The 26,251-nt window shown below is 32.5% G+C and overlaps 2 protein-coding genes across 2 annotated transcripts; one reads left to right on the top strand and one right to left on the bottom strand.

The window, feature by feature from the left end:
• The first annotated feature begins 9,738 nt into the window (after positions 1 to 9,738).
• Positions 9,739 to 10,677, top strand: LOC112513329 (rhodanese-like domain-containing protein 10). Its single transcript, XM_025119561.1, has 2 exons — positions 9,739 to 10,219; positions 10,372 to 10,677. Exons 1-2 carry the CDS (start codon positions 9,768 to 9,770, stop codon positions 10,577 to 10,579), a joined length of 660 nt encoding a protein of 219 aa, XP_024975329.1. The 5' UTR covers positions 9,739 to 9,767; the 3' UTR covers positions 10,580 to 10,677.
• A 1,618-nt stretch (positions 10,678 to 12,295) lies between these two features.
• Positions 12,296 to 25,724, bottom strand: LOC112512161 (phosphoinositide phospholipase C 2-like). The gene is made up of 9 exons (XM_025118024.1): positions 25,388 to 25,724; positions 18,091 to 18,287; positions 15,979 to 16,114; positions 14,938 to 15,188; positions 14,360 to 14,599; positions 13,734 to 13,851; positions 13,500 to 13,652; positions 12,814 to 12,900; positions 12,296 to 12,723 (listed from the first exon to the last, which is right to left on the bottom strand). The coding sequence occupies exons 1-9, from the start codon at positions 25,706 to 25,708 to the stop codon at positions 12,430 to 12,432; spliced, it is 1,797 nt and encodes a 598-aa protein (XP_024973792.1). The 5' UTR covers positions 25,709 to 25,724; the 3' UTR covers positions 12,296 to 12,429.
• Between the last annotated feature and the right edge of the window lie 527 nt (positions 25,725 to 26,251).

Here is a 26,251-nt window from a genome sequence, read left to right as displayed (position 1 = left end):
ACAAGTACTTAAAGTGTTTCCACCAAGAGTCAATCTCAGATTCTTTAACTGAGGGCATTTCGACTTGATATATCAGGAGAATTACAATGGAAACAACGTTGGGGAATCCGACAATTCCTATACAAATTCCCTGGTTCCCCACACCTGTAGCATTTTCTTTGATCAAAATTACAGTCCCCTTGGTGGACATGATGACATATTTGACATGGTCATTCACTGAATTACTGAACTGCACGATTCTCTGTTTTCACAAACTTTGGTCTTCTAAACTCTGTCGCAGACCCTTCCCACTTTCTCTTTTGCACTACCTTTTCCCCCTGCTTGTTCTTATTTCTTTTGGTTGTTTCAGCTTCGTCTAGTGCCAATGGAAATGTAGCGGGATTCATCACAATTACAAATTCTCTGATTGAAGGTTTTAATCCCCAAATATATCTCTCAACCTTACGAGCTTCAGATGAAATGTAATGTTCGAAAAAACAAGAATGTTCAATAAACTTCTCTGTATACTTCCTTACAGTTTGACTTCCCTGCTTTAACTCATTGCATCAATAGGATGTGATAACCCAAATTCATCACATCATGAAGATACGATAAATTAAAGTTATCGCATCATAAAGATGCAATGACAGTTCTTCATTTTTATTAAAATCCCAGTTTTTACATATAGTTGATTATGTCACCCTTAGCCCATAATACACCTCTCCTGATTATGCCACCCATATCTTAAAATACACCTCTTCTAATTATGTCACCCTTATCCCATAATACATCTTTCCTAATTATGTCACCCTTATCTCATAATATAAATCTCCTAATTATGTCACCCTTATTCCAATCATTTGAAATAAACATATCAATATACAAAATTATGCTAAAAACAACATAATAACAGTTTCAAAACACCCATATAGAGAACCATAAGGTTTTGTGTTAACACTGAAAAAGGAAAGTTTTTAAAATAAGAATCAACTTGTTCACAAAGAGATACAGATATGAAGATGATAATCAACATCAATTTATCCAGTTATGAATTACAAAAATCAGATTCTTCTTTTTCCCCTTTCGGTTTCTGTTTTGCTTCGATCACAAGAGCGCACACACATAGAAACTTTTACCAACTTTCTTCCTTTTTAACACATCCCCATGAGATAATAAAAATATCTCATGTTAATATTTATTAACAATAAGAGGCGGTAGGGAGTTTTAAAAACAATTTAAGCACATATTCTATTAAACCCCTCCACTTTCTGCCTTTAATAAAAAACAACCCCGAACTTTATAACCGATAAACCCGGTTATCACATCGGTTAGCCAGATTAAAGGTGGTGTATGCATTCAACTCTTCATGTGTAACACCTGAAATTTTGTTGTTTTGTTAAAATAAATTTTAGGAAATGGTCAAGAAATGGTCTGGCAACCCTATGCCACAACCCAAGGGTCACGGATAACCCTGCACCGAGGATCACAGGATGATATCTGAGCTTTTTAGCCCGATTTTAGCTAGGGTTTTCTCATTTTTCTCCATTCTCCTTATTTATCTTCAGTTCCTCTCTAGGTTTTTGTGGCTTTGGGAGCTTAAGGCTTGATTTTGGAGCATTAAAGGCCTTGGGAAGTTTCTTTCGGGATCTAAGCTTGGGTTCTTCAAGGTTCTTGAGGAGGTAAGAGTTTTGGATGCTTTGTGTTTTAGTTGGGGTTTTTGTGGATATGAACTTTGTATTCCTCTATGGTTCCTTGTTAGGCTTGGTTTGTGCTTGTGAGAAGTGTCCTTTGAAAAGTTTTGCTTGTAGACCTCAAATCTCCAGCAATGGGAGCTAGAGACACATTTGGAAACTAGGTTTAACCTAACCTAGCAAGACGAGTTTAAGATGCTTTGTGAAAACTATTTACACACCAAAAATATCCACTCTGGAGTCTTAAGATGTTTTCTTAATATTTACCCAATGTGTTGACTATTTGATGAGATTTTCATCTTTGGTATATTTGATTTTGTAAATCTTGTGAAATGCATATATTTGGGGTTTTTGAACATTTTTTATAAATAAATTATAAGGGTATGTTCTTGTGATGATTTATTGTATAGATGAAGATTATTCGACATTAATTTATTTTTAGTGTAAGTTGGTTTTATAAACCGTTTGAAAATGCATATAATTGTGTTATTAGGTATTTTTGAATTATAAATGGTACGATTCATTTGGAAAATGATTGGACCTAACCAATGATAGGTTTTGAGTTAATCATATTTTTGAAGTTTGTGTTTGCATAAACATTGGTAAAATGGATTTTTATCGTGTTGACTTTTATTTGAGTAGTCAAATAAGTGTGGAGTTTATTGGCTTGGTATTGGTTCTATGGAGTTTTGGGGACATTTGTCCAGTTTAATTTGCTCAATGTTGAGTTTTGGACGTGATATATAATCATTTATTTGGAAATTATATGTTTTGAGTTCTTAATTAAATTTAAAAAAAATCGAGTTTTAAAAAAAAATGAATTAAATTAACGGCAGACATATATGTCGGAAATCCGCCGGTAAATTTATCCGCCAGAAATTTAATTTTATATTTAAAATAATTATTTTTATTTTTTAAATATTTCCGGCGGATATATCCGTCGGAAATTTATTTTATATTTTTTTAAAATTATTATTTTTAAAATAATTATTTTTATTATTTAAATATTTCCGGTGGATACCATCGGAAATTAATTTCATATTTTTTTAAAATTATTATTTGTAAAATAATTTTCCAGTAAATATTTAAAACCTATATTTCAAACCCGTAAATCTGTAAGTATTAAAAAAAGCCAAAAAAATGAAATGCTGCTAAATATCATACATTAAACTAAACAACAATTATCCCGACCAATTTAAAGTAGCACATAATTGTTCCAAACGAAAACTAAATTGTTCCAAACAAATAGATATTCAATACGGTGGCGAGGGGAAATGCTGAGATTGACTGAGCTGCCTGACCAATGCAACCGTATCTTCAAGTTGTTTATCCCGTCTCTTATCCAACACTCGCCGATGCTCCTCCTCCTCCTCCTCCGCCCGTTATCGCTTCTCCTCCGTCCTAAAGCCTTGATTTTCTTCCTGTAAATCTCTAAGTTCGGTCCTTAAGGCTTCAATTTCCTATAAAATAAAGAAAACATTATAATATTTAGTATCTTCTCGCAACCATCTGCTCTCACAACTCTGTATCAATTAAGGGATAGGTAGAGGGATCGTTGTCGTATCTTTAGGTAAGACCCACTGAATAGTCATCTTATATATGGTTTAAAAAAAATTACAAGTCAATTTTGACAGTATGACAGCTGTAAATTGGATTTTCCAGCCAAAACAATAGTGATGCATAAGAAATTGAAAGCCAAACAATCCTAACGTTTGTTCAACAAATGGAAACCAAAACTAAATAGTGAGACATATGAAATTTCTAACTTAAACAATCTTAATGTTTGTCCAACAAATGACAACCCAAACTAGATATATATATATATATATATACATAAATATGCACACACACACACACTTAGATTTTAATTTAAGCGACTTGAACATTTGCCCAACAATTAATGGCAACCCAAACTAGATAGATAGTTACATACCTAATTATAAACATTAAAATAGATAGATATTTACCATGATCTGATACACTTAGAGGACATGTACCCCCCATAATCTGTAGATATGGCCTCTCCACTCGATCTATTCTTATGTGTATAATCGAACAATTTACCAACGGTCGGTGGCATGCCGTATTTTTCTTGCGTCTACAAAGGTCAAATAATCTGAACATGTGTAAATTATAACATATTAAAATCAAGCTACTAAAATAATGGGTTTTAGGTCCTATTAGTCGAGCACCATGCTCCGAAAATGGGATCGATCCACCGATGTGTAGCGCAACTTGGCTATCACGGTTCTCATGCATCACATTGGAAACAACCCTCCAATTGTCAGTGTTCCAACGATCGACCATCTGGCTCCATACATCTAAAGAGATCCAACTGAGGGGAAGTTCTTCAACACACTCATATCTTGGTGTGGGTCGATTTCGTTGTACTGAGGATATCCATTCCTCTTTGCTTTTTCTCCAATTTTCTTCCTCATGGCACTCAAGTTGTCATTATATGACTTGACCGACTTTCTCTCCTATATCTAGAATCTAGGCGTCCAAAGCCGAATCCCAAGTGTAGTAGCACTGTATGTAAAAGTTTAGTCGATTCTTAAGTTAAAAGAATAGAAAAAATATAACAAGTTGAATATATACCACGAACCTGGAACCGCTTCCATATTCGGCGTCTCACGTCCCTTGGGATTTTTTCCCAAATGATCCATGGACCGTCAAGCAGCTCTCGGTTGATCTCGGTGATCCGACAGATCAATCTTGTGCTATTAAAACTATATAAATAATGAATTAAATTATCATCAATACAAAGAAAAATTATTTTTATCAATTAAAAGATATAAATGTATTTACTCTTTGCCGCAGACGCCAATAACCGTCCGTTGTTGTAGAAGCAACTCTGGAGCAGCGCTACCACAGCCAGACTATATCTCCTCTCGGTGTGCCGAAGCGCTACTAGAGGCTCTACAGTACCACGACTAGATGTATTATCACTACCTCGACTAGTAATCTGAGTACGCAGCATTGTCGATTTTTCTACAAAGCAACGTTGCAAAATATACAACAATAATTCAAGTATACAATAAAGATTCGACACAATAACAGATGTCGAACAGTAGTTCACTAAAATTAAAAAAAAATGAAAACAATAAAGATTTAAAACTACTATACAAAATTTACTAACACTAAAATTAACATAGTATTTAATCATCTAAGGAGTGATCAGACAGGTTAAGTTCTTCATCGTCATAGTCATTATCCGAGTCTTGGAACTCCTCTTCTTCGTCACTACTCTCATCAACATATCAGTTGTCGAGATGATCATTAGCAACTTCAATGTTGTCTTGACCTATGACAAGATGGATGGGTTCTTGCACAACTTCATTTCCCCCCAACTTGGGTTATTCTATCATTTTCCTAGAAAAACTGTTCCTCGTCCATATTTTCATCCGACGGTACTTCAAGGGTACTCAATGCTAAGTCATGGACCCTCTCTTGGATTTGTCTTCACCATAGAAGACCGAGCTTTTAATGAATTCAATGGATATGGTACAAAATAAACTTGTTCAACTTGTGATACTAGGATGAACAGGTCGTCTGAACGAAATCTTGATATGTGTTTGATGTCCACGAGATTATGTTTTGGGTCAAATAGGATGCAGTTACTGTATCAAACCATGTGCATCTGAATATTGGGACAACACAGCGGCAGAATTCATACCCATGATATTTTATATCTAGGACTTTATCCAACAATCCATATTAGTGGGCCTCGTAATCCGAGTAACAAGACTCTCTCACGTATAGTCCACTATTATGTTTGGTGTGATTTCTACCGTGAGCTAGCATGTGGAACTTGTAACCGTTTACAAATAACCTCAGATGTCTCCAAACCTTACGTATCGGTTTGTATGCCAAAATCCTAACAAGATCTGAAGCAGAGTTCGACCGAGACATAACCTATAATCATTCCATTTGTGATATTTTATTAAGTACATATAAATATTGATGAATAATAGTTAATATTTGTACACTTACGTGGGTATAAAACCATCCAGCAAAGTGATCGCTTCTACGTTTGTCGAGACTCACGGTTTAGCCGTGTCTCTACCATTGTTCCAAAATACGAGTAGTAGGTAGATCGTTCATTAACCAAATATGTTTCTACAATTAACCCTTCTACCCTTTATCTGTTTCTCACTGTCCTTTTCAACGACCCTAGACGTCTCTCATAGAGATACATCCATCGATATTGAACCGGACCTCCAACTATGGTTTCATGTGCCAAATGTACCACAAGGTGTTCCATGGAATCAAAGAATCCCGGTGGGAAGACTCTTTCCAACTTGCAGATAGTTTCCACTATACTTGTCTGCAATTGAAGCAAGTCGTCAACGTGTAACACCTTTGAGCATATTGCATGAAAGAATGTGCACAGCTCAGTGATAGCATCCCATATCGGAGCCAGTACCATCCATTTTATAGAAAGAGGGAGCAGTCTTTGTATGAACACGTGACAATCATGACTTTTGAAGCCATAGAAACTACCATCTTCAATGTTTACTAATGTACCTATGTTAGAAGCATAGTCGTCTAGGAATTTAAGATTCCTCAACCAGTCACACACCTTTCCACATGTTCTTTGTTCAATGTGTAGGAAGCTTTTGGTTTTAAAGATTTTATTTCTTCCTCCTTTACATGCAACTATGGTCGATTGTAGTATTCTTCAATGTCTTTTCTTGCTTTTGTGATGTCCTTTGATTTTGGGATGTCCATGATGGTGTGAAAGAGATTGTCAAACACATTCTTTTCAATGTGCATTACATCTAGGTTGTGTCGGATCAACAATATGGAAGCTCCCAGAAAATGCTTTTCTTTACTCAATTGGAGGTTACCCCAAAACCACAGGCTTCCTATATTGCCTTGATCCGTGTGGGACTCATTCATAGACCGTAGGAAGGCTACAAACTTGTGCTCATATTTTCTCCCTAGTTAGCAAAGGGGGTGGATCCGCTTTTTCGACATGTCCAACATGAAATTGGTTCCTATCATGCCTGAACGAGTGCCTCAATGGCAGAAATTTACGGTGACAGTCAAACCAACACGACTTCCATTTGCTTCGCAACTGGAAGACACATACATTACCCATGCAATATGGGCAAGCTAACTTGTCATGCATGCTCCAACCAGACAGCATGGCATAAACATGGAAGTCACTAACCGTCCACAACAGTACGACCCTCATTGTGAAATTCGCCCGTCGATAAGCATCATAGGTAACGAAACAGTCAAAGAATAACGTCTTCAACTCGTCGATCAAGGGCCGAAAAAACACATCCAAGTTTTGTCTAAAGCTCTTTTTTCCAGGAATCAACAAAGTAGGTAGACATTCCAGTCTTTGATGCACATCCAAGATGGTAGATTGTAGTTTGTTAGAAAAACTGGCCATAATAAGTACGGATTTGAGTTCAAGTTATTAGGGTTGAAACCATCTATATATAAGACTAAACAAACATTCCCAATCTCTTGAGCAAAATCGAGATGTGTCCTGTCAAAATGTTTCCAAGCCTCCCCATCACTTGGATGTACCATCTTTCCTGTCTCGGCTTGATGATCATGGTGCCAAGTCATCTCTTTTGCTATTTTCTTACACAAATACCACCGTTGTAATCTTGGTGTAACTGGAAAATACATCAACACCAAATTAGGCACCTTATTGTTTCGGTCGATTGTCTTGTAACGAGACTTCCCACATACTCGACAACTGTTATCATCAGCATATTCCTTATAGAATAACATGCAATGATTCTTGTAAGCATATATCTTTTCTTTCGAAAGACCAAGCTCCTTCAACACCTTCTTTGTCTCGTAAAAGCTACCAACTAGTTGTTCACCGTCAGGTAGCATTTCTTTTACCATAGAAAGGTTATGATTATAGGTTGTTTTTGGTACATTGCAATCTACCTTCCAATTCAAAAACCTTGTTGCTGCTTATAACTTTGAAAATCTCTAGCATTCCTCCCACAACAGCTCGTCCGCGACTCGTAACATATCATAGAAACGTTGTGCATGTTTATTTGGTTCTTGCTCGTCCCACATACTTGATGTACCGGGAACGTTTTGATCCATCACCATTTGTTCAACACCATCAAACTCACTATAATCTTCGTCCACTATTGTTTGTTGTGGTTGTTGAAGTTCGGGTTCTAATTCACCGTGTATTTATCAGTGACTATAATTGATCATGAATCATTTTATTAACAAGTCTATATGAATCTCGTCTCTATTTTTAAACTTTAGAAGTTGACATTTCCTACAAGGACATCTTATCATAGATCGCTCATTAGAGAAGGCAAAATTCAAAAATCCAACTATTTCGACTTGGAAAACTGGATTTATAGTTTCGTTTCTATTTATTCGTTTATACATCCCTCCTCTATCGGTATCAGTCGACATAGCTACAAATTTACGAAATTGATAAAAGTCCTAACGTTTGACCAACAATTGATAACCCAGTTTTAACACATTGATTGTAACATTTATATCAACTAAAATATATCTACTCAAAATCAATGATTTGCATTATGTTATGAATAATTCTTAACGCAAGAATAATACTCAAATAATGTTGTGTTAAAACATAATAAATGCATCCATACATGCTACCATCCGCATCCCCATCTCCATCCTCATACCCATAACCATAATTGACTTCCACTCACGATAAAATTAAAAAAAATAGATTTTTTAATCATCTTTCAACAAATAAATGATACTCAATTCAATATTTTTAAATTTAGATTCATAACCCAACTCTACCCATAACTTCCCAAATAAAGCAAGATTCTACACATAAAGATTTAAGAATACTACATGCCACATCGATAATCAACATCTTCCTATTGTGTATTGATATATAAATAACCAAATCACACATCATATTTTACTATTATAAAAAATTACATAAATATATACATACATATTATACATACATACAGAAAATATATATATACATAGGGTTGGGTTCACGTAAGACCAATGGTTTTTTGTGAGACCCGTAAGACCAATTTATTTTCATTGATCAACTTTATAAGTTAATGATCTAATGATCTAAATTGCACGGTGGCAATTTTGTGATTATTGAGAATTCTCGTGGCGTTTATGAATGTTTAGATTTTCAGATTGTAGATCTAATCCAAGGGTTAAGAATTGGTCTTATGGGTCTCACGAAAAATCATTGGTCTCACATGATCCCAAGTCTATATACATATTATACATACATACAAAAATATATACATACATAGTATACATACAAACATAAATATACATACATAACAGAAATATACACATACATACAAAAAATCGAGTTCATACGGGCGAAAGAGGAAGGTCGCGATCGACAGGGGGTCTGCTGGAAAACAGATCGTCGGCGAGTCTGCTTGAAATCACGATCGAATTTGCTTTGTTCATCGGCTGGAAATCGATTTCTTTCGTCTGCTTCGTGTGGTATGTAAAACAGAAACAACGGCTGGTGAGGAAGTAGGGTTTTGTTTTATAGAAAATGGCGGAGCCGAAAAAATTTTAATTTTTTTAAAAAATAACCGTTTTTCCTAAAAAATTGAATTTTTTTTATTTTCTAACGGATATTTCTGCAGGTATTCCGCCGTTTTTAAAAAAATCATCATCATCATCATTATAATTAGAGTTAATTATTTCGTAAAAATAATTTGTAAAATCCGCCGAAAATAGTGTCGGAAAATATTTACCGGCGGAAGTTAACGTAAGTTGATTTTTTTGTCGTTCGTCGGAAATCCGCCGATAAATTTTCGATGAATTTTTCTACCGAAAATACCTAATTTTCTAGTAATGTAACATGGTAAATTTGCAACCGTATTAAAAAAAAAATACCATCACGAAGGAAAATCTTGGATAAACTAGAGATGACAAAAGGATAATTTACTGATTTCCATTTTTTTTACTTAAAGTTTGATTAATAGGAATATTTTATATATTTCAATCACAAATCAAAATTACATTTTTATTTTGTTACCCCTTTTAATTTAAAAGTGAAAAATGGACGATTTGGTCATCTAAAATAAGATTGTTGGTCCAGAGAGAGAGAGAGATAAGATATTAAGATAGATGGAAATCCAGGTAAACCATGTTCACTCATTCTCTTTGAAACAACCACCGTTCTCCGCCTATCCTCACCACCGCACCGCCACCACCGTGAAGGTCCATGCAGTCTCCGGCAACCCAGTAAAGCTAATACAGTCCGGCACGGTGATCGCCATCCACCCAAAAGACGCAGCCGCAGCCATCAACGACGACCAAGGATACAAACTCCTGGACATCAGGCCAGAATGGGAGAGAGAGAAGTCACGTGTCACAGGGTCAATGCACGTGCCACTGTTCATCCAAGATATGGATAATGGCCCCTTAACCCTTTTGAAGAAATGGGTTCATTTTGGTTATATTGGTTTATGGACCGGACAATATTTTACGATGATGAACCCTAATTTTATTGATCAAGTGGAGAAGATGGTTCCTGATAAGACCACCAAGATTCTTGTTGCTTGTGGAGAAGGTTTAAGGTAATATCATTAATCAACTTTTTTATCTATAATTTACTTTACCATGTAAGATTAATGAGATGTGCGAATAAGCTAATAGACCAATAAGTCTAATTAAGCCGCAAGTAAACAGCCTCTAAGTTCTATAACATCTTCCTGCAATACTTTTGTAGATCGATGATGGCGATGTCGAAGCTACATAAAAACGGGTATACAAACTTGGGATGGTTGGCGGGGGGATTCAATCGAGCCGTTGACGGAGATTTTGCGGACGTCGAGGGCCCGGAGAAGTTGCAATATGCCACCATTGGAGGTGCATCTTACTACTTCCTCAAGCTCCTGATTTTGTTACAGGCTGTGGGGAAGAATACGAGTAATTGATGTGTTGACTTTAAGCATTAAAAATCTCAAAACACCCATGAATCTATTGATTTGTTTCTTTCAATTTTAGCAGCATTTTTGCAAGTTATTTCATGTACAAATCCTATGATCCGTATACCATTGTTGGAGTCTCACGTCGACTAGACACAGTCCATCAAACCTGTATATATGCATGCAGGAACCTCATCTCTTCGTAATGGATTGTTTATGGAGATTCAATTAAAAGGGTTTCATATATTTTAACATGGTATTGGTATTAGAGCCGGTGTCTAGCACCATGTTGTGACTTAACAAACTATTTCACCTTCTTTCTTGGAGGCACCATGTAGATACCGTTTCAGGGACGGGTTGAAGTCTTATATCAGCTAAACACGGTCCACTAAACTTGTATATATACAAACCGAGTTAATCTATGTAGAGTAGAGTAGCAGGTTGTTTGTATTTGAGTCTCAAATCAGGTAGACTTTGACCATTTTTTTATCAATATATGTTACAATGTCTCCTCTCCTTAAAGGATTCTTTTGGATAGTAATAAAAAGGGTTTTCACATATTCTCATATGATATCAGAGCCAATGTCTACCACTATGCGGCAATCTATACTCGTCTAAGCCCCTTTAAACTCTGGGACAACTTGGCCTATTACACTGGCTAGACTTGAACCATTTTTCCTTGATATATGACTGAACCTGTGTTTTCTTCTCAGGGGCTCTTTTGGAAAGTAATCAATGGAACTCATTATTCTATTCGAGAAAATAATATCAAACTCGAGCTCAAATAACTTTTTCAAAATAGTGCTCGAACTTGAATATTTTTCTCACTTCGAGCTCAATGCCCGTTTATGGGCTCAAACGAGCTTTATTTATTGAGCCCCGGTCCTTAATTGAACGAGCTTTATTTTAATTTATGTTCAGGATTGTTAAAAACTCAAATCATTAACTAGGCATGGTAATGGGCCTCGACCCGTTGGGGAACCCGGTCCACCCGCCCCGGTCGGGGACAGGGATCCCCGTTTGTCTCAAATCGGGGATGGGGACAGGGACGGGGACAGGTATCGTACTTCCCACCTCGTACCCATTATATATATTAATTAATAAATTATATATATTTATACACACACATATATATATATATGTATATATATATTATTTATTTCAACTAAAGCGGTGATTCATAATTTTCTTTTTCCTAACTAGGTTTATAATCTAAAATTGTTATTTTTTGGATGTTGATATGTAACATTTTGAATGTTAATATGTAATATTTTGGATGTAAGTTAAACTACAATGACTCGAGAAGTTTTGTATATTACTCGATATGGTTTTATATTACTTAATATCTTTTGGTACATTAGAATTTAAGTTTTTTTTTAATTAAATTATTTTTTTAAGGTTATTAATTCTTATATGATGTTGTGGTTTTTTTGTATTAAATTAAATTTATTTTGGTTTTAGTTTTATTGAAAATGTTTGAGATTTAAACATGTATGGTTTCTCACATATTTAATTTAAAAAACTTACATAAACGTAAAAAAAATTCGTTTCCCCATTGGAGATCTCCATTCGGGATGGAGATGGAGGTGCGATTATATTTCTCAATGACGGAAAAGAAGATAGAGATAAATAATCAGGGACAGGGTATGAATTAAGATCCACGCCCCATCCTCGCCCATTCCATGCCTATCATTATTAACACCCTAAGTTTGACTCGATACATTTGACTAATTCTAACAAATAACAATGATGTCATCATCCTGGACCTTGAAGATACAAGTGTTTTCTGTTTCATATATGTATATAAATATAACATCCACAAAACCGCATAATAAAAGCATACCCAACATAATCACAACTTACACAAATTCAAAGCGCAAAAGCAGTTTGACCGAGTTATATATATTACCCACTTGATCATGAAGCCGTACACATCGAATCCCAGTCCGTAATTCCGATACCGGAAGGCAAGTTTGTCCGCCGAAATCATCCTTCTCCGTCATATCGTATTCGTGGACCTCAAGTCGAAGTAATGCAAGCTCGGGAACCGTCAACGGGAACTCGAATTCTTCTTCCCATTTCGGTGCCCAAGCGTCTTGTATGATCTTGGTTTTTTTCATCACTGAATCAGCTTCAACTCCAGCAATTCCAATCTGAATGAAATGTCTGACTTTTATCAGTCTCAAAAAGTCAAAAATTGAAAAAGTCAAACTGAGATTGGAAGATGGGAATGTTAAGTCAACCTTGACATAGAAATCTGGTGGTGAATAAATGTCGAAATGTGTTGTTTTGAAATCCAAATGCCACCCATCTCCCATATATAATTTCACCTGCAAAACCATATTTCCGTAATATTGGAAATTAGACACTTACTGTTAAAGTGTACAAAATACAGTATTATGAACAAATTAAAGTAGAAATATGGACACTTATTATCGTTAAGAGATTTGGAAGGATCACGTATCCTTTCTAAGAGTACTTAATTAGATTTAAAGTTGATGGGATCAAGAAGTGATCATTCTATTGAAAGACGTTATAATAAATTGTTATATGACCCAACAAGTTATATCGATGAAGTTGATCGATCTAATAGGACCTAAAAGTAAATCATTCTATTAGCTTTTTTACAATACGTTGTGATTGCTTATAAAAACAATTTATTGACTCATTCCGGTGTGGCACCAGTAATAAACACTTTTGAGTGTTTGGATAAACAACTTATATATGTGTCAAACCGGTAATAAAGAGTTTTTGAAGAACTAAAACTCTTCTGACTTGTAATAAGTTGATAAATGTTTTTGTAGAAAAGCATAAGTTGTTTCAAATAAGCAATCCCAAACATCCGCTAAAAGACCTATTTTGTTGTGGTAGATTGTGTTTCTTTGCTCATGTCAATGAAAAAAAAGAAGGGCTAAAAGTTTCTTGTTACCTTGAGAGTCCTTTTAACAGGAAGTGTAGATTTAGGATCGAATAGCTTGCCGTCAGGCCCGTTTTTAAGTAAAAAATCGGGTTTTTTCACATACCCGCAGCCTCCGTTGGCTCGGAACATTCCTTGCATCAACCACAGAGACCTCCCATGGCCCTGCGGTCACGAAAAAAAGGTTAGATTTTTACTTTACATCACATTCGACCACTTGGAAAAAAGAGCCAAAACCGAACACACCTGCATGTTAAATGCAACCATTTGAGCCCCATGAGTCCAACCGATTAACGGATTGTAGTTTGATGAGTCAACTCGTGAGCCTTTTGGAAAAACCCTCAACAAGTTCCTTTGAGTAAACCTTCAAGAAACCAACATTCAGCCACATAATTAGGGATGAACACGGATCAGGTTGGTCGGTTTGAAAGCATTTGAACAACCCAACTTTATGATTGACATTTTGAAAAATCTCAACCCAACCTAACCCTTGAGCGTTGCGGTTGAAACTTGATATATGATAAGACAAATTCAAATAACGAATTATTCAAATCTCCAAATTGTTAAGATTGGTATATATATATATATATATATATATATATATATATATATATATATATATATATATATATATATTATATGCACTACTAAAAAAAAGGGTATAACCGACGGAAATATCCGTCGGAAAATACAAATCCGTCGGAAATTCCGTCGGAAAAGGCATTTAGCGGCGGGGGTTTTTCCGACGGCAAAATCCGTCGGAAATCCGTCGGAAAGTTGTTTTTCCGACGGATTTTGCCGTCGGAAAAACCCGATTTTTTAGTAGTGATGGTTCTCATTTGATTATGCCTCTATATATATTATTTTTTTACCTGATTACATCCGTTGCATGATTCTCAATGGCTTTTTCTAGTCGTGTTTCCCTCAGGCTAATCCGTTTAGCCGCTGTGGGATCGTCATGTAGCCAGTCTTTGACTCCTCCTTTTAGTTTCTTTGCGTGAATCGCGATCAGTTGCTTATACTCGGGCTCAACATTATGTTTTACCGTCTCTTCCTCATATTGAAAATCTTGATCATCCTGAGCGTAAACATCATGTTTTCCAAACCAATTTCTTGTAAATTGTTGATTCTCATGTTAGAAAGTTCCCATAACTTATAACAAAAAAACACGGATTTATGTCAAAAACATTCATGAAATAACCAACTTTTTGAGTTTTATCAAGAAATAGTCATTCATTCTGCAAACGAGATGGTGGGACCTCTTGATGGTGGGACTAACCCAGTCAAGAGGTCCCACCATTCCACAAATTTGCTAAACTCATTAATGACTATTTCTTGATCACCTTAAAAAGATGTGGCTACTTAATGATTTTATGGCTATTTTGATTTTAAAAAGAGGTGAAAAAACAAAAATACAACAAGTCACCAGCATCCAAATGGTCTTTTAAACATGTTTTTTCCAACCTCATCTACGCTTTTTTGTTTCTTGAAATGGGTTGATATTTCTGCACCCCATGCATCCTCTCCGGAGGTCTTCGTTTTCACATCGCTTTCTTTCATGCTCTTGGTCGTGTCGAGAAACTCCTTAGGTGGTTTCGTTGAGACCACAATCCGTTTCTTAAGTAATTCCGGGGACGGAAATTCTGTCAGGCTGTCTGATTCCGAACAATATAGAACATCTCCATATGTTTCCATGACCATCTAAAGGAACCATATAGGGTTATTGCATGATATAACTCGTTAAACGCAAACAAAATGGGTTGTTTAGGACGTCCAACTTTTCAAAAGTGTCGTATAAAAAATCAATATGACAATTGGAAAATGTCGATCAAATCTTTAAGCATGTGCTATTTTAAGCATTCTTTATAATTTTTCTAAAATAGAGCACAAAAAAGTTTCTAAAAAAAAAATCAACCACAAGGGGTGGTGCCTGATTGGTTTGAGCTTGGCTCCAAAGGTCAAAAGTACAGGAGGTCTCAGGTTCAAATCCAAGGAGGAATAAAAATCTTCTTGTGGCCACAGAGGTTCAAATGCGATGACTCCGGGCTATCTGCAAAGCAGGTGGTCGCCCTGGGATTAGTCGGCTCGTATAGCGGGTTGGGTATCCATCCAGGTTAATCAAAAAAAAAGTTAAAAAATCCTAAAAAGAATTACGGTGTAACTCCAACAGATTTCTCTGTTCTACAGATTTAATCACTAATTGTCTAAGTTTGGAGTTTTTCTCTTGTTTCTCAGTTTTAGAGAACAATACAGAGAGTCTGTTAGAGCAAATAGCGAACAAAATCTCCATTTTCTCTATTACAGAGATTTTGTTGGAGATGCTCTTAATATGCTATCATTTCTCGTTACCTGTGCACCGTTAGCATAAAAAATCAAGATCAAAGAGGTTTTCGAAAGATTTGGTTAGTGGTTTTTCAAATTGCGCTTTAAAACATGCATTTCAATCGTGTCTTAAAACATAATATAGCTAGACAGCTTGAAATCAAATTACCTTTGCAACTTTGGCTTGAAGAGCAGGAGTGAGGTGATCTTCGAGAGTAATGATGACGGGATATTCGGATGCGACAAACGCATACGTTCTAATGGCTTCTAAGCACTTGTCCAATTTGACGGGTGCCGTCAATGTACTACATTTTATAGAACCGATCTTAATTAAGTTGGATTCAAACAACAACGAAAATCCTAGCCCTTACTGAAAGCAAATCAAACGTTTTCAGTATATACCATCCGGAGATGGGGTCTAAAGGGTAAGATATACGTTAATCTGACCTCTGTCTTAAAAAGTAGAGTGATAACTACAACAAAATCGGGTTTACAAGATGCCAAAAGGGTTGTATCCTAATAGATTCCTTTTAGAACTTACGTTTATATGATCAAACAAATGTAAGTCCTATGTAAATGTGTTGCAATAAATTTACAGGACGTTTTTGGACGTCCTAACAAGTTTTTTAGAACATTTTTTTAAAATAAAATGTCCTATTACTTTTGTACGTGACATTATTCGAAAATGTGTCTTATAAATACAAGTATACTATCAAAAACGTGTTCATATATATGAGATTTTTTTCCAAACTGTCTTATAAGAAAATAATATGACTCTTTATTTAAAAAAATGTTCTCAAAAACTTGTTAATACGTCCAAAAACGTTATATAAACCTATTGTAACACTTTTACATAAAACACAATTGTTTGATCTTATAAATTTTAGTCCTATAAGGTAGTCTATTATGACACTTAGGGTTTAGGGATGTTTACCAAATGCTAACGAAGTAAGCATTTATGTTACCATGTGAGCATGAGGAGGACCGAGGATCTTTACCGGTTAGGACTTATTGGGTATGAGGCACTTACCTACAATCTTACCATGTTGTTTTGATGGCCAAGAATCTTACCTGGTAAGGTAAGTAACACTACGACAAAATTGATTTTATAGGGTGTCTAAAATGTAGAAGCATCCTAAAAAATATTTTACAAGACCAAACCAAAAAACGTGCTATCTAAAAGTGTAACAAATGGGTTCTTATGATGATTTTAGGTGGTTCAATAAGATTTTTACGACGATTTTGATATAAAATGTCATATTAACTATTTTATGCAACACCATTTAAAAAAAGTGTTCTATAAACACAAGTGTCCTACAATAAAAGATGTGCATATAAGACATTTCTCAAAAGTGTCCTACAATAAAAGATGTGTATGTAACTTATTTTTCAAAAATGTCCTATAAAATAGCTAATATGACACTATATTTTGTAAGCCTCCTAAAAAACTTATTAAAATGTCTTAAAAGCGTCTTATAAACCTATTATAACACTTTTGGATATAAGGTTTTATAGTTTGGTCCTATAAACCTAAGTTTATATAAAGTATTTGGCAATCTAGATGTCCAATAAAGTCAATTTCGTTGTGGTGTAAGCGTGAGTGACTCTTACCTGATAAGCGTGGCAAACGGTCCTTTAAACATCATATAAACCCGATTTTCTTGTAATGGGTTATGTCGGTGAAAACAAATCTTGGTGCTTATTGAAACGGAACACTACAACAAAATCGTGTTTATAGGACACTCTCAAATTCTAAGTGTCCTAATAGACCTCTTTATAGGAGTTAGTTTATAGGAACAAAAAAATAAAATGTCTTATCTAAAGGTGTTGTAATAAGTTTATATGACGCTTTTGGGCATTTTAACAAGTTTTTTAGAACATTTTTAATACAAAGTGTCGGATTAGCAACTTCTCAAAAGTGTCCTATAAACTCATTTTTTTATAGGACACTTGTTTTTATAGGACAATTTTTCAAATAGTGTCCTATAAAGTTGATAATTGGACACTTTATATTAAAAGTGTCATAAAAAACTTATTACGACGTCAAAAAACGACATATAAACTTATTACAACACCTTTAGATATGACACTTTATTTTTATTTTTTTTGTCCTATAAACTAAGTTTTATAAAAAGGTATTAGGACACTTAGAATTTGAGAGTGTCCTATGAACCTGATTTTGTTGTAATGGAATAATACGTTTAAGAGCTATCAATTTTGTACACAGATAAAATATATAAATAAATAACGAAAAACAGTAACGGTGATAATGATTAGTTACCCTCCGTGGACGATATCGATATCATCCTTGGTGGAATTAGGCCACATATCAAGTTCAATAACACGAACACCTCTCTTAAGGGATTCAATGATGGGCACATCGCTACAATCACTGCTTATTTGGTTCCCAGTTAGATATGAATTATGGCCTGTGTATATGTAGTAATGTGCCAATGGAGCCTCCATATCATGCATCACCTGTTAATACCAATTTTCCATCAAATTTTATCCCCATTTTTATAAAATGTTGGTGGGTTCCGATGAAAACCATAAACATTTTGTGAATTAAGAAACCTGTTACTATTTTATATACTATTTATAATGAATAACCCTCAAATAATGAAACATATTCATAATGAATAACATTGAAGAGTGAAATCTATTCATGATGAATCGATAGATACTCATTAGAAAAATATATGATATTCATGATAAGAGTATATGAGATCATGTTTTCAAATAATAAAAGTGTAAATTGCATTTTTTGTTTTGTTGTTTTTCTTGAATTGAGTTTTTACAAACAAAAAAGAAATATTGCAAAAAAACCTGTGGTATGCAAAAACCCAACCAAAATGCATATCATAACAGTTTTCTTATAATAAAAACCAGCGTGAGTCTTGTAACAAAAAAATCACCTTCTCTTTTTATATATATACACATTTTATTCCTTAATCTTTTTTTCTTTCCACCAATGTTGGATAAACAAATTTAACCATATTTCAAGATTTGATCTCATAGTACCAAGTCATTCTATTTCGTTTCTCTTTATATATATATATATATATATATATATATATATATATATATTTTGTAGGGACACGATCTAGAAAATAACAGACTATAAGGACCAAAAATACAATTTACTCTTATAAAAATGCATGAGGTCATGAATAAATATATAAATACATCATATTCATGAATAGAAAAAAGGGTAAATTTAAATTACATTTTTTATTGTTAAAAAATGGTCGGTTTTGCCCCTATGACCTCCACATTATTTCAGCATTGAGGCTAATTCCTATTCTTAAATAATCATAATCATAATTATAAATAGTAAATCAAATAAATTTTTTATTTTTTAAAATTAAAATATTTATAGTAAAAGCTATTTAATAATTAATATTTTGCTATTAAATAAATGTCACTTTCAGTTGTGGTGCTTGCAAGGATTTATTGTGATAACGACTCCCTAACACGTTAAGAAATGGTTTGTTATATCATATAAACCATTCCTTTTTTTAGAAAAAAACAAAACCATGTGTTATTATTATTTTTAGAATAAACAATAAATTTGGTTTTTGTGTTTTCGTTATCTTGAAGCCATCGTCGTGTTCCTTTCTGTAAGAATTCATCAAATGAGAAGCATTTTCGTTCATAAAATCGATTTGGATTGTATAAAAAAAGGCAATGAAAATGGCCCTCATTTAACAAAAATTTAGCAGTCGTTAGAAGAAATGACCAAATCCGGATGTTATTACAAATCATAATGATTTTGTCGTAATTTCGAAATTATAGCGATGAAAAATGTTATTTTCAACAAACTTGAGGGACAAAATTTGTAGTTTACTTTTATTTTTTGATATAAATTTATTTAAGAGTGGTTAAATGATAGATATAAGTTTAGGTTATGTTTTGGAAACAAGTTGATTCATAATTTTTAGTTGTTGGTTATGTAGCTTAAAATAGTTTATATATATATTATATTATAAAATATTTGATAAAAACTCTTAAAAATCATTTTTCATGTATGAAGTACTGTTAATTAATGTATATTACTTAAAATTCAAAATTACAAGTAAATTGTATATAAATACAACTTATTAAAGTTCCATTTTCGAATTCGTGTAACTAACTGTAGATAAACATCTCATTTTAAATATAAAAACTATAAAATATAATTAAAATAATCGACTTCTAACAGAATAGTTACTTATTATTTTTACAAAGAATTATATTATTAAATCAAAATTAAATTACTTCATTATTAAAATATAAATTAAATTATAATAAAAAACTGAATTAAAAACATTAATTTGTTAATTTGATACTAATATCGATATAACTTTTGGAAATTTTATGAAATTTAAAATTTATATTTTATTTAAAAATAAAAATATTATTGTTTTCTCAAAACTAAGTAAAACCGTATTATATCGATATGAATAAAGAATAAAAAAAATATAAAAATCAAAATATATTTCATTACATTATGCGAGTATCCTTATAATAACGTAATTGGATAACGTATACTAGAGCTACCACAGCGACAGCATTGGCCAATTTCAAGTCCATGGACCACTTTATCATATTTATTGGGTTAAACTGGTCCATGACATGTGATAGGTCCATACAGATGAACTGCTACTTCATTCGATTTTAATTTATTTAGTTATAAAATAAATTAACTTTTTTACTATAATAATTATAAACTAAAAAATACATAAGTTGTTTGTTTATCTCTTAATAGTTTCATTAGGAGGCAGTATCTGAATCGTTAAGAGGTGAATCTTGTTTGACAAAAAAAATCTGTCTGTTAATGATTCTAAAACCCTCTGAATGATTTTGTATCATGGGTCTCTCTTAACCATTCAGCGTCCTAATTTCGTTGTAAATAATTACCAAATAAATATATTTCATTTGCATTATATTATGAAAGTCTCTTAATTATTCTGACCACTTATCATCCTACATCAAAACATTCAGCAACTACCAAACAGATCCTTAAGACTATACACCGGTTCATAAATTTTAATTATTGTTTTTAAATTAAAATAAGTAATTTTTAATTACTATATAATAGATTTTTTATTATATAAACAACAGAACGGTCCATAAAAGTCTTATGAAATATGTAGAAAACGTTCACAAATTAATTTGAATAAATAAAAACCATAAATAGGAAAAAAAAAATTGGCTAATAAGTTGGAAAGCAGATACATAGTGTTTTTTTTTTTAATTTAGTCATTGTAAATAGTTCTTTAAAATTATTTGAAAAAATAAACAAATAAGTCGTTCGACTCGCACTCGCTAAGCTAATCAACCTCAAATAATATACATACAGTTTTAGAAATGTAATCTGTTACGTTTTTTTAAATTTGTAAAAGGACAATTTTACCCCCACTTATAGCTAGAAATTTCTTCATTTCATAAGTAATTAGGATAGAATAGAAAAATAAACTTTTATTTTTGAAACTAAACACTTAATTTAAGACAAATAAAAAAAATAATACGACAATTGAATTATACTTTTTTTAAAAATTGTACTCATGTAAATTTGTTAGATCCATATTCCATACACATGAGATGCATTTTATAAATTAATTAGAAAATATTATTATTAAAAAACTAGAAATTATCTCAATAGTAAATTTTCAGTAATAATTTGGCTATGTTTTTATAGTATCTAATAAGTTACTTAATAATTGATAAATCAATTGTTAATAAATAAACTAGCTGATAAACAAGTCATATTTGACAAAAATTAGATCGAAATTGTAAAATGACAAAAAGGAACATTTTAAAAAATTAGGCAATTACAATATTTATAGCATAATATATTAATTAATACAAAATAGATGGTAAAAAAATGAAATAATACAATATATTAATTGAAAAGAGTTTTAAATTAATTAATTATATATATATATATATATATTATAAATTATAGATTTATTAATAAAAAACAAAAGCAATTAAGATAAAAAGAGGGATAAAGTAGCGTGTAACACGACAAGAACCGGTGAAAGATGAGAAAACGTGTGTATAAATAAATTCAATTCATGGGTCGACACACATAAATTCGATGGGACAAAAAGTTGTGTCCACTTTCACAACCATAAGATAAAGAAAACCAAATTTGTCTTCAAGTCTGAAAGTAAGATTATATTATATTTAATTTTAATATATTAAAATATTAATTATATTATTAAAATATCCTTCGGTTCATAAATGAACGATCTGATTTTATTTAAAATATAAGACAGGTCTCAGGTTCGATCATGACCCTCCATTAACCTTAGCTGTCGGGTGAACCAAAAAATGTATTTTTACATTTGTTTCATTGGAGGTGGATATCATTTGGAGTCAGTTGGAGTTGTCAATAGTTAACTTTAATTCTAATGGTGGAAACAATTTTTTTCTTATATAAATTTTTATTGAATATAAAATAATAACAATAATCATGTGAAATAATGGATAAAATAGAAACTTTTCAAACATTATTATAACAAAAGCAACCTTCATTTTATTTATAATATTTTATTGTAAATAATAAACCATCAACAAATAGTAATACATATGGGAACAATGCATCATTTTTCCCAACAACTATGTTGGCTTTGAATGGCAAAAGAAGACAAAACACTTGATTTTTACAAGTCCTCTCTGCCCCTTTGCACTTCCAAAGTTATATATATGCCTGACCAAAGGTTTGTTTATTTTATGCAGGGAAAATAGTGTCATTTCATTTTATTTTATTTTATTTAATATAAGATATATACATAAATCTAGGTTTATAATTTTAAATATCTCTAGAAACCCTGAAAACCCAATAAAACCCGATCCGGCATGACCCACAACCTAAATAGTATCAACCTACAATATTTGGTTGAAGTTGAGTCGGGACTAAAGAAAACTTATGCCAACTCCATCCATCAAACTTAGCGGTTGTTTAAAAATTTATTTCTATTAAAGTATTGTATGGGTTCAATTGTCTATTCAGAACAGACTGATAGGTGACATCTTAAATTATGGGTTTTAGTTAATACGCAGAGATTCAACCCTACATTGCCTGACCTAATCCATCCCAAACTGCATGCTATGATTTCAGTTGGTTTATGGTTTTTAAAAACTTTGAAAGCGTTTAAATTGTGATTATTTATTTTAGATTACGTAAGTGTCTTTAAACTAGTCAATCTAACTCGTATTCGTCCCTACTTTTTAATGCATTTTATCATTTTATTGGAGATGATACATTTTGTTTGTATGTGTTAAACTTTGTATTGAGTTGATATGAAAAAATTTAATATACTTTTGTAAGTTTTTAATCAAATAATTATTTGCTCGGTTTTACTGAAAAGGTAAATCAAAACACATTCAATAGCAGGGATTAATTAATAAATATTAGAGTAAAGGGCCGTTTACCTAACCACTTACCCGGTAAACATTTACCGGTAAAAATTCAACATCATCGCTTACTTATTGGGTAATATTTTATTCACTAAAACACATTGTATGCAATAATTTATCCTGGTAAATGCTAACCATGGTAATAGTCCTCATCCTCACTTTCCGACTAAGACTCTCGATTTTTGTTTTCGCTCTTACCAGGTAAGATTATTAGCCCTTGCCATATTCATCCAGTAAATTAAGTGACTTGGTAAGCGTGTACCCGGGTAAGCGTTTGGTAAACGACACCTAAGCTAGAAATTTGGTTACTATGATTTGTAAAAACATTCAAATTTGATTCCTCTCTTTTAACGTTTGTTAAAATTCTGTTAAATGAAGAGCATTTTCGTTCTTTTGTCGGGGGGTTTTCGTCTTTTATCCAATCAAAAACAATAGGGGCCAAAATCATAAGATTGATTTTGATCGGTAAAAGTCAAAAAATCGATAAAAGAAAAAAAAGATGTTGTCTTTGAGAAACAATAGAAACCAAATTTGTAATTGACTCTAAAATTACAACATATTTTATAAGATTGATTTGTGTTTTAATACATCTTTTTTATGGAAAAATAGTTTACAAGTGTCAAATTATGTAATTTTCTATTTATTTTCTTATATTTTTACAAGTTAAATGACAATATATATTACTTAATATTTAATTTGAGTACACGACATTAGAAGTATTTATCTGAAATATACTATTTGACTGTTTATTATTAAACTAATATAATTAAAAAAAAGTATGAATTATTATTAATAAATCTAATTATATTTGAAAGCTTTGTGTTTCATAATACAATTATATTTTGGAAATAAAACCCGGTATTTCAAAAAAAAACATCACATAAATAAAATTAAAAAAATATAATTATTGTGATCTTTAATAGAAAAATATTATTTTTATAAGAAAACATCATAATGAATACTTTTTTAATCAATTAAGTATTTTATAAACAAAATTACCATTAAGAAGTAAGTGGAGCTGTGGAGCCCACATTAGACAGGTCAGTGGAGGTAATGCCGTTCATACATGCCACGTCACTCATAAACCCGGTTCATACTTTGCCACTGGGACTGATCTAATGCTGACGTAGCTAGATATTTTTATAAGATTTTGGTGATTTTAACCAAAGGATGATTCTGAATAAAGTTTAGGGATTTCCGTTAAGAGTAAATATTTGAATCGTTAAAAATTGAATTTTGTTTGGTAAAAAAATATGTTTTTTAATAGTTTTAAAATTTTATGAATAATTTTGTATCATATATCTCTTTTAACTATTTAGCACTCTAATTTTGTTATAAATAATTATCAAACAATTATATTTCGTTTTACATTATATTATGAGAGTTTTTTAATCATTCAACAACTACCAAATATTTCTTTTTTATACTTGTTGAATAAACTTTTCTATCATTTTCATTATTTATCTAATATCAAATTATAATATATCAAAAAAGTTCAATAATATAACTTATAAAACATTAAATCTAAATTATTGATGTGTATATATAAAATCTTTTTAATTTCAACTTTTTAAATGTTAGATTGAAGGTTTTTAAAAAATGTTTCACCAGATCAATCAACCAAATAAATAAAAAATATTTAAGATTATTAAAAACCTCGTGTCACACTTAGGGCCGTTTACCAGACATTTACTCGGGTAAGCGTTTACCAAGTCATGTTACCTCATCTAATGAATATGGTAAGAACCAAGAATCTTATCCGATAAAAGCTAGACAATTATCATGAATCTTACCCGGTAAGCAAGGGCGATGACACTTACCAGGTAAATTGTTGTATATAATGTCGTTTTGGTGGACTAAAATCTTACCCGGTAAGTAAATAATAATGTTAAATTTAATCGATAAACACTTACCGGATAAATGTTTGGTAAACGACGCCTTAATCTTTTCAATAAAATTGAATTTTACACCATGTTACATGACACGTATACAATTCTAAGTATGTATTCACATATTTATAGTTTTAAATTTAATGCACAAAAATGACCTCAATCATTTATTAAATAAATATATCAACATACCCTCTCCTTTTTTTTAACACATGAATGACTTTGATTTAACGCACAAAAAATATGAATGCAGGAGTCATAAATTAGGGATTCTGGAAATACCTTAGAAGGAAAAGGTAGAGGAGGATTACAGTCACCGAAGAGATACCGGAAGAAAGCATCGAGATTCAGAACTCTCCGATGAAAGATCGGCAAGTGTTTCAGCTCTTTGATCGTAGAATCCACGGCGGCCTGCGCCTCCTCCGTCGTCACTTCATCGTCTCCTTGTACCTCCGCCATGAACCGCTGCAAATGCTCCGCCGTCATGATGCCGTTCTCCGAGTAGCGACTGAAGAGTTCCTTGATATCTGCCGGAGGTTCGACCTCGCCGAGCTTGAAACGTCGCCGGAAACAGCAGCAGAATTTGTACGATTGCTTCGACATGGTGAGGAGGAGGAAAAAGAGTGTGAAAGTGTGTTATGTTGGGACAGAATATATATAGGACTGGTAAGTACAAGAGTTTATTCATAAAATAATAGAGCAGATATTTCAATTAATTTATATTAAAAAAATTAATTTGAAATACATCAATAATAATTTCCATTTTATGGGTGTTTAGAATTACTTACTTAAAGTGTTTATTGACTTATTTCGGTACGGTATCACTAATAATTAGTTTTTAGTATTTTGATGAAAAAAAAATAAGAATGCTTATACCAATTTAACATAGGTAATAAATAGTTTTTGATAAGTTACTTCTTATGACTTGTCAAAAACAACTTATCAATTTTAAAAATCAAATTACTTTTTTATCCTTTTCTGACCCTAAAACTAACTTTAGTTGACTAGCTCATCAAATCGATCGGTTCATTATCATACGCCTCACTCCTCACGAAAGCAACCAGTTCATCAAATCGACCTTCGACCATTCCTCCTACAGAAATCAAACCAGTTCCCCTCCTACAGGAATCGAAGATCGACTCCTCC

Source organism: Cynara cardunculus (assembly GCF_001531365.2).
Source record: "Cynara cardunculus var. scolymus isolate 2C chromosome LG 5, CcrdV1, whole genome shotgun sequence".
NCBI classification, from domain to species: domain Eukaryota; kingdom Viridiplantae; phylum Streptophyta; class Magnoliopsida; order Asterales; family Asteraceae; genus Cynara; species Cynara cardunculus.
Note: the sequence above shows the minus strand (reverse complement) of the source record. Positions and strands in the feature narration are given on the sequence as shown.

Excerpts from the sequence above, each read along its gene's own strand:
- LOC112513329 (XM_025119561.1), top strand. The coding sequence starts at position 9,768 with ATGGAAATCCAGGTAAACCATGTTCACTCATTCTCTTTGAAACAACCA. Across the intron at positions 10,220-10,371 it reads GCTTGTGGAGAAGGTTTAAG|ATCGATGATGGCGATGTCGA; the intron begins GTAATATCATTA and ends ATACTTTTGTAG.
- LOC112512161 (XM_025118024.1), bottom strand. The coding sequence starts at position 25,708 with ATGTCGAAGCAATCGTACAAATTCTGCTGCTGTTTCCGGCGACGTTTC. Across the intron at positions 16,115-18,090 it reads ATCGATATCGTCCACGGAGG|TACATTGACGGCACCCGTCA; the intron begins GTAACTAATCAT and ends TATAAAATGTAG. Across the intron at positions 12,901-13,499 it reads CTGTTAAAAGGACTCTCAAG|GTGAAATTATATATGGGAGA; the intron begins GTAACAAGAAAC and ends ATGGTTTTGCAG.